At 40.6% G+C, this 10,052-nt stretch overlaps 1 protein-coding gene across 1 annotated transcript in view; it reads right to left on the bottom strand.

The window, feature by feature from the left end:
• Positions 1 to 705: 705 nt before the first annotated feature.
• Positions 706 to 10,052, bottom strand: part of sema6bb (sema domain, transmembrane domain (TM), and cytoplasmic domain, (semaphorin) 6Bb) — a 122,512-nt gene continuing 113,165 nt past the window's right edge. Inside the window, exon 17 of the mRNA XM_039676967.2 lies at positions 706 to 6,037. Coding sequence (XP_039532901.2) covers positions 5,109 to 6,037 — 929 coding nt within the window. The 3' untranslated portion in view covers positions 706 to 5,108. The remainder of the gene's footprint in view (positions 6,038 to 10,052) is intronic.

Below are 10,052 nucleotides of genomic sequence, written 5' to 3'. Positions count from 1 at the left end.
GCCATGAAATATGATGTGGCAAGTCAGTGAACAGACTTCATGGTCATAACATGAGGCACAGTGAGTTCAGGGATGGCCGCAGTGGTCATCACATGGGGTACAATGTATTTGGCTAGAGTCCCTGAACACTCTCAGGCATCAATAATTCAAAGAGTCAACAAAAATGACAGTAATAAGGTAATCAAAATTACACTGATATGATAGTTTGATTATAAAGTAGGTCTATGTTTGACACTATAGTCTATATTTCTATGTGGTGAGACTACAGTTTGATTGAATCTCTTATTTTATTGGCATTTAAATACAGAATAGTTATTTCGCCATTATTCTTAACATTGTATAAGCATTTGTTTAATGTGCCAGAATGGAGAATCTTGGGAGTTTGTGTAAATGTCACATCATTTTGATTTTCCCGGCAAAAACGTCCCCAGTCTTTCATAGACGAGCGTTGTGAAAAAGGTCTCGTTTCGTTACAAGCTGTTCACACTTTGGCAATTAAAAAAGCGATTAATACATGACAAATCTACATATAGCCCCTTTAAGATATTTAAGAATAATAAGATTTGTTAAGATCTTAAAAAGTGTATCCAAGTTTCCCTGAAACCAGCTTAAGTGTGGCACAAACATGCAAAAATGCATGCAAATGCATTTAAAAAAGATAATTATGCATTGCACCAGAAAAATATAGGAAAAAGCAAACACCAGTTAGGTTCTTGATGGTTTATTAGAACAGGAAATGATAACAGAGCACAGTCTCCATGCTCAATGACAGCCAGAACTGAGGACACGTTTTCAAATGTAGAAATCTGTGCGCGCATGTATGTGTGTTTAAGTACAGTGGAGTCCAAAAGTCTGAGACCACATTGAAAATTTGGGATTTAAAATATCATTTACACCTGAAAATAAACAAGGTTTAGTATTTTGAGAAAATGTTAAATGTCAAGAATATGATATATTTAAGATGTAGCACTTTCCAATTTGTGACATTTTTCATGTTATTCTGTACAGACAAAAAAAAGAAAAGAAAGCACAAGATGCTCTTTGGATAATCTCAAATCATGCTGGAGAACACGATCATCAGGTTTTACGTAAACTACATGCAGCTCGAGTGCTGCTGTCATTAAAGCAAAAGAGGGACAAACTGAATACTAAGACATTCTGAAATGAATTTGTAATGAAAAAAATTCTATTAAATTAAAAAAAAAATCTTTTTAGACTTTTGAACCACACTGTCCATGTGTTTGTGATCTTGTGTGTGCATTTGTATTGTTGATTTGGGAAGCATGCATGTGACAGTCTGATTGGTGGACATTAATAGGGCACACAGTAGCATGTCGTGTTGAAGTACACACTACCTCTGTTTTCCCCAGACCGAGGCTGTGTTCATGCAGATAGTTCACTTAAATTACATTTAAGCACTGAAACCATTATGTACACTGAAGAGGACACTCTTGTCATTTAATGACAATGGGCCCAGTAACACGAACAGCCTCCGGTGCGAGACAAATCAGAAGTCCATCACAGTTAACAGAAGACTTGGCTCTTTTGCAAAAGTGTTTTTCTTCTTCTCTTTCATTGAGGAGAAACATCTCCCATCCTTTTTTTTTTTCTGAGAAAAGGCTTTGCACAGTTCATGAACCAGGATCAAACACTGAAATTCAGGTCACAGTCGAAGAATAATCATTGTCATTGTTGAAAAAAAATTCACACACCAGAAAGCAAATCAAATCACTTTCATGAACTCAATAAACCAACCTAAAACATTACCACAAAACAAACAAATAAACAAATATAAAAATGAAGATATCAGTACTGGCTAATATACTCTCTACAACTTTACAAAAAAAAAAAAAAAAAATTAAACTCTGTTTGTGCTTGTCAGATGTCAGGTTTTGCAAACTGAAAGCATGTCATCTCTAAACAAACCACTTTTTTTGTGTTTGCGCATTTCGTCGGGTGGCCCATTAGCTGTGGCAGGTTGTGGCTGGGGGGCTGTCAAAAAAAAAAAATCTCAGGGCTTTAAAAGACAAAGCGGAGAAAGAAACAGCCCAGACAAAGAGAAAGCCTGGAGCGCACTATCCTCACTGTTCATAGGCAGCATTTTAATTGGAAAATTGAGAGTAGGGAGCTTTCTAAAACATAGCTAGATATTTCTGTCCAAACAAATCCATAGCAGAGTGTTTATGGCTGACTCCATTTCTTGTTTGAGAGAATTACGACATCGGAAACAGTGAAACAACCCTTGTTTATTTTATTTTCCCCGGCAAAGCATTTTATAGAGCTCCACAGCAAATTAACTCCATTTCACCGCCTCAAAATCTTGTGCGAATTAACCATTGCATACAGGGTTTCACAGTAACTTTGACCTGCGCTTGCTGCTAGTTTCTGGTTTGTTACTTATATGGGATGCGGTCGGGAAGATGATTTTCTGCCCATAACTCAGGCGAATGCTTGGTAAAATCCGGCTGTGAGTAAGCAAGTGGGTGCCGATCATCTCTAGGGCTGAGACAGACTTAGAGTAATCACAAATGTTTCGCCTAATGGTGCACCGGAGCGAAAAGCCGAGAGAGGGAAGCAGGAAGAGAGCGTTCATGGGTGGGCAGATCTTTTTTCAGCATGTAGTCTGTGTGAGGGTGGAAAAGTTTGAAAACGAACTGAGCTGGGTGACAGCATCAATTAAAAAAACTGCATCAATAATGTTGATTGTGTAAAGTAATTATACAGTTTGGAACTCAGTCATGCATTGGCACTTAAAACCCATAAATTATACACTTCATTAATGGCTTTAAATGTTCAGCTTCAGCGCTTTCATCAATCCACATTCAAAAGAACGCACTCCAACCCTGTGCTCTTATATTCTCTCTCTATCCGCGACTCACCAGTGTTTTCATTGGGAACACGGCCTGTTTTTAAACCAACATACACTTAGTGCTGAAGTATTGTTGATTATGGGACCATCAGACAATTCATGTCAAACTCTCTCATGGACCATTTTCACATTTTTGGGTTTGGTACGTAAACAATAGCAGGGTAGTCTTATAGGGAAGTGCATGTGAGACCAAAGCAAATTTTTTGCATTACTATTTGTTTCGACGGTTTAATAAAAACATTTATATTACATTTACATGACTTTCTCAAAGAAAAGAAAAGAGGATAGATAACAGCAGTCAGAAAGATTGACCCTACTCCTTCAAAAAACGTATTTGAAACCACATTGCAACAGGGTTTAACGCAGGTAGGCTATAGTGTAATGTACTACTGTTTAAAATTGGGGGGCCGGTACGTTTTTTTTTTTAATGATTTTTAAATCATTTGTAAAATATTGTGAAATAGTATTAGCATTTAATAAAAATAAAAAAGTAATTTATACCTGGTATATAGCACAGCCGAAAGTTAAGCAGCCAGTACTCGTCTTCAGTGTCACATGATATTTTAGAAACAATTGTTCAAGAAACATTTCTTATTATCAATGTTGAAAACAGTTGTGCTGGTAGATATTTTTGTGGAATTTAAAAGAACAGCTCTTGTTCGAAATGTCTTTAGTGTCACTTTTGACCAATTAAACGTGTCTGAAAAAAAAAATTCTTATGTTACTCTTAATTACTCATCTCACACTGTGAAAAGGGTCCATTGAGCACTAAGTAGAAAAATCCTGTAATGTGTATTACTGCCCTCTAGTGGACACACTCGGGTAATGCTAGGTGAATTACTGGTACCCCACGGGAAGAAAGCAGAGAAAACGTTGTTCACAGAGAGGTGAATGAATTGAATAGTACACTATTTCTTTCATGCCTCTCGTGGGGTTTACAACCCTGAAACAAACAAACAGAAATCCAAAGAGAGCCAGAGGAAACTGAACAATGGCTGAAGTGGGCACAGTGCCACCGGGAGCCCAGTGGGTTTGAATTTTTTTTTACTTTCCATCTAAATGTAACATTGTATTCGTCTGATTCAGTGTGGCTTATGAAGGCTGGCAGTGAGGGGGGACCCAGAGTGGTCCGATCTGTCTGGCTCCTCATTGAGATTCTCCTGGGCTTGGCTGATGGCTAGGCCATGACTCTTAACGGCTATTTGTTGTCGGGATGGTCTTGTCTGACTGGGCCGCACAAAGAAACCCAGTGTCAGTGAGACACTCAGAATGCAGCTCCCTAGTGGCCCGGCCCAGCCCAGACAACCGAGCTCACATTTGACTCAATGGACTGCAGAGAGAACGAAGCCAGCCCGAGTAAAAGAAAGAGAAAGTGTTGCAAATGCTCTGCTCTAATTCTAACATGTGTAGGGGACAAAAACGCACTTATCTTAGTTTTAAAGATAAACCCCCAAAATAATTGGGTCTTTACACAATATAAAGTCATTTCCACAGTGCTTCCAGAAAGCATGGGTAGATTAATCCATGATTTTTGGCGAATGCTCTTCTCCATCACCCATTTACATCTGATATTCCAGCACACAAGTCTTTCGATAAAGTCACATGGCAGTTTTCTTGATTGCTTCCTGACACTTAATAGGTAAGGGAGGGAGGGGTAGTCAGTCATTTGACATCAGACCACTTACGAAACTACAGTGAATTTTGCGTTCACATCGAGTCTTGTCGACAAGCACATTTTGGCGCGGCTCACATACTCACACGCAAAACAGACAAAAGGAAGTTTGAGCTTGTCTGCAAAGGCCCGGGACGCACACAAAAGAAGCATCCACAGGCTCAAACGTAAAGCAAGAAAGAGGTGAAAACGAAACGGATCACTTCCATTGAATGGTTTACAGGGCGTGAGATTACAGAGAGACAATCCGCGACCGCTTCGGTATGCTAAACAGTCAACATACCCATTCGCAGGACTATGATTATGTGTTTCACTTCCCATCACCCATCACATCCGTTATTCCCAAGCGATCCTTCCGTTTCATTGGACAGGGCGTGATAGAAGCCGCAAACGTGCTAAGTGGCGTCAACCCTCAGCAGCTTTAACACCATCAACGCTCTTATTCTCTCACTCTCTGTAGTTCTAGAGCCACTGGTGGGGGACTTGAAAGACACTGGATGGCAGTGAGAGAGGACAGGAAGGGCAGGATTACAGAAGGAGCCTAAGTCTTGGGGGTGATGGGACCACTCATTGGCCATTAGGGTTGCGCTCACTTACACTTTTCACCAGCAGGTGGCTGTAGTCCTGTAGCTCATTGTGCCCCCGCTGGGTATGGTGACCTGGCCGTACTAATGCTGCGTTAGTACGCGGCTGTATCGGATACGGGTGGTGGCCAGAAGGAGTCGTGTTGTTGCTATTGAAGTTGAGCCCGTCGCGGGACCATCGCAGATGTTCACCATAGTCCGTCTGCGTGGTCGTGGTAGGAGCCGACACCACCCTCCTGCGGTCAGGGGAGTCTTGAGGTGTCGTCGGATAGTTGTATTCACCGGTAGAGTTGCGGGTAGGCGGGGCGGTTGGTTGCCCGCCCTGATCCCGCTGATTCGCAGGGTGGGAGAGGATGAGGTACCGCTGCCGCTCTGAATGCGGGGGGACATTGCCCGATCCCTCCTGCCGCCCACCCTGCAAGTATTTGGAGCTCAGGTAAATGACCGCAGAGTTCGTCGTGCAGGGTGTCCCTGTCTGGGTCAGGAAAGTATGGCTCTGGTCCCAATCACAGTCTGTGAGATGAACGTTTGGAGTTGGACGTTTCTGCTGCAGAGGTGTCTGTTCTGGAGTGGGAAGTCCTGGGTCGATATCTCCAGATTTTGGCCAGCCGTTGGTGAACAGATTCTCAACCTGCGAGTGGCGCCGTTCGCTGCCGCTGATTCGAGTCACGCTGATCACGGAACCGCTGCGGCCGCGTCCAAGCACGCTTTGCTCCTTGTCACTCTTGCGCCGACTCCCCAAACCGGATCCGCCGGCTCTGGAACGTTGGCGGTGCTTGAGGCTCATTATCCAACAGACCATCAGACCCGACAGCGCCGCCCCGGTGGCAAAAGCTGAAACTGCAGACACGACCAGCAGGTTCACGGACACCAAGCCATCTGGTTCCTCTGTGAAACTCTCGTGCAGAAGACCTGGACACATGGAAAGAATAACAGAAGTGAGCATAAAACACATTCATACCGTACAGATGAACAAAGATAATTAACTAAATTAAATTTCCAGCAAAACAAAAGAAATTAATGCACGAATGAAGGAAAATAGCAGACTAATTGCAATCATTACTACCTAAAGTGGATGTTCATTTTAACTGCTGTAATAACTGTCTTTCTGATCATCAACTACGTGTTTTGGAACATTAACTCTCAAAAACGTCTAACGCTGAATAATTCTGACAACTATTAAAACGTTTAAGCTGTATTTACAAATTCAAAAGTGCCCTGGGTGTGATCGATCTGAAGTATAGAGGGATGAGAGCAATGGATACCTTTCACTTCTGAAATGACAGAAGACTTAAGTTCTCAGAAGAGCACCAATTAATTATTGATGATGAGGAAAAAGGTAAAGCTAAAAAATAGTGCTGCAGCAGATCAATTAGGAAAATATCGGTTAGGTTTCTTCTATGGAGCTCAAACGCCATGGACTGTTATAGATAAAACTGCAAGTGAGCCAAAATTACAAAAACGTCCCTTCAAGATTAGGGTGCCAAAAAAAAAAAAAAAAAAAAATGAAAAAGTAATTGTTGGTGAACAAAATAAGGTTCATGGAATGTTTTTGTTCAACTACCAAACATGTAAATCTATAGGCAATATCTTATTAATTTAAGAAAACTTGTTCTCAAATTAAAAGATTTCTTACAGTGACTCACAACACAACAGTAGAACCAACATCATAAAATGGCTCAGCAGATGAAACTCTCTTGAAACAAATTAATTTAACTGGCAAATTTATCACAATAGAGATTAATGGTAAGCATTTCACATTGGTGAAAATAAACAGCCTTAATTAGCACTTACAGCTGTTTGTTTAAGAACTCAAATAAAATGAGAAGAGAGGAGGCACAATCAATAAAAATGTTGCTACGATAATTAGCTCATAATAGCTGCCTCAATGTGGGTGTTTGCGAGTACAAAAAATACATTAGCCACAGTTGGGCATCAGGGAAAGGAACTGTAAAACATGTACCATGTCGGTCATTTGATTGGGAGATGTTGTGACAGAGTGCCTATCAATTTTCTAGTGATATACATGTTTACTTCACAGTGTTCATTTTGGAGAGACAGACCACATTACAAAAATGACACTTCAAATCAATCAATGCATTCTTGTGGATGCTGAGTCAGTGTCTGTACTTCTCTCTCTCTTTCTCTTTCTCCCCTCCCTCCATTTGTGTTTATCTCTGTCTCTGACCTGCTACCGCTCTGTCTATTTTGTTTATGGAGTGGGGGCATTATATTTATGCTATCGCAGACAGATACCAGGTGTGTGTATCTTTTCCCAGCAAGATAACTGCCGTCTAAAAAGCAGTAAACTATTGGTTTTTGTTTTTGTCATCTTTATGATTAAATTTCTGGCTGCCACTGCCGGTGTGTGGCTGCATTGCTGCTAGAAGTAAGATAAACATCATTGGCATGGGGCGGTTCTTGTCACGAACCACTGCCTAAAACAGTTTTTGTTTATGCTGTTGCAGCCCACTTGTCATTCACGGGGGCCCCATCATACATCAGGAACAGGGTCCTGAAAGGATGTGGTGAGCGGGGTGGGATGCTGGGATGATGCTGTTTTCTAAGTTGTTTATATTCATGCATTGTGGTGTTTACTTTCGGTGGCATAAGGCAACGGGGTAGAAGATGAACTTATGTTTGAGTGCTTGAAGATTTCTCTGTGCAACACACTTTGTGAACTTTTCAAACAAACTCTGGAGTAGAAAAGAACGAAAATTCAAATATGCCATATACATATTACTAGTACAAGGTAATCAACATTAATGCACTAGATATCACGAACAAACGATTTAAATCAGTTTAATATACATATTTACCGGACAAATTTACATTCATGCATTTTACTATTACATGATGTTTAATTAAATATCAAGTATAATCTTTATATATAAATATGTAGCACAGCAACTTTGTTATGATATTTTCAATGTACCATATGTAATTCTAATCTTGCATATTTAGGTTGGATTATATGCAAATTAAAGGAGTAGTTCACTTTAAAAAAAAACTTTTGCTCATAATTTACTCACCCCATGTCATCCAAGACGTCCACGTCTTTCTTTCTTCATTCGAAAAGAAATTAAGGTTTTTGATGAAAACATTCCAGGATTTTCTCCATATAATGGATTTCTATGGGAACCAAACGGTTCAAGGTCCAAAATGAGAGTTTCAGTGCAGCTTCAAAGGGCTTTAAACAACACCAGATGATGAATAATTGTCTTATCTAGTGAAACGATCGCTCATTTAAAAAATAAATAAAACATTTTAAGTTTTATAATCTCAAATGCTTGCCTTGCTCTGTTCTGTGATGCGCGTTCGTGACTCTCCTGTTTAGACTTGTTCTTCAAAATGAACAAATCTTTTTCCGAGTCATGACTCTAAGGGTCCTAGATAAGACCCTAATTCATCGTCTGGTGTTGTTTAAAGCTGCACTGAAACTGTCATTTGGACGTTGAACCATTTGGTTCCCAATGAAGTCCATTATATAGAGAAAATCCTGGAATGTTTTCATCAAAAACCTTAATTTCTTTTTGACGGAAGAAAGAAAGGCGTGGACATCTTGGATGACATGGGGGTATCAGCAAAAGTTTTTTTTTTTTTAAAGTGAACTACTCCTTTAAGGGGCTTTCAATTTGTCAACTATAAAACAAAAATAAATCCTTCTTCTCTAGTAATCAACAGCAGTCAAGCCAGTAAAAAAACCCCAAAATAATACTGTAATGAATACAGTTACGCAAGTACTTTACACCACCGCTGGTGTATTAACTATTGTTAACAAACTTAACCTTATCGTAAACTTTATCTGCTGGAAGCGCACTTGAGGTCATGAGAACTCACAGAAAGCCTGACTCTCTAAAAACACAATTTCGTTTGCAAGCAGTACATCAAACGCTCTTTGTATATACGTCGCTTTTTTCTAGGTGAAGCCCTGATGGTGCCTCAGATAGATATTACTCAAACCACGCCGGCCTTTCTCTTTAATGAAAGAGACGTATTAAAGCATCGCCTGTCTGGAGGGCCACCTTTTTATTCATTCTCTCCTCTCGCCTGCAATGTGTCCATCCTTTTTTACAGTACGAAGATGGTGCATGCATGCAATGAATAGATTGGGGCCATCATAGATGTTGCCTTTGTAGTCACTTCGCTTTGTCATGACGGGAAACAAAACGCACAGACGAGAGAGTATGAAGGGGGAGAGATAGTCTCGGGCACTGTTTCTTTCTTTTCGTCATTCCCGACGGGGTGACAGAAACCCTCTTTTTCCCCATTCACTTATTAAAGCTTAATGGAAGGCAGCCGGACTGTCAGGCTGAAGCGCAGCAAGCACGTCTTTAGCTGGAAGCTCCAATTACAGGTGAACAATGGCGGTGGAGCAGTCTAGTTAAAGTTAGTCTTCAGAAGGCAATAGGCCAAGTGCTAAAAGACTCAGAGCCCAGGGACTAACTGCCTTGCTTTTGCCTGTTTTTGACCCAGCTTTATTCACTAGCAGTTGGATGTTTGTTGCTTATCACACTCCATCTCTTTGCACATCTTCTCCCGCTCATCTCTCTCTCTCTCTCTCTCTCTCTCTCTCTCTCTCTCTCTGCCACGTCCTTTCATCTTCTGCTGGCTGGCTGTCTCCGGGGACGTACCCTTATTCTTTTATTCCCTGTATCACTCTATTGCTCTCAGTCTCTCTCTCCTTTTCAACCTGTAAGCAGAGAGGCGGCTAATGAAATGCTAGCAGGTTTCAGTTTCTTGTTGAGATCATGTCATTAAAAACCTCAGGTGGAATATAGATTTTCTTCTAGCAAATAAGCAACCTTCTCAAGGTTTATTAATTACCTGATCTTCTAGAGCTGTGTGAAACAGTTTAGAGTGGTAAAAACAGGCCCTTATCAGCTGTGCTTATGCAACAAACACTTATTCATGCAGTAGTTTCTGC

The sequence above is a fragment of the Pimephales promelas genome, chromosome 14 (genome assembly GCF_988280905.1).
Source record: "Pimephales promelas chromosome 14, fPimPro1.hap1.1, whole genome shotgun sequence".
In the NCBI taxonomy this organism is placed as follows: Eukaryota; Metazoa; Chordata; class Actinopteri; order Cypriniformes; family Leuciscidae; genus Pimephales; species Pimephales promelas.
Note: the sequence above shows the minus strand (reverse complement) of the source record. Positions and strands in the feature narration are given on the sequence as shown.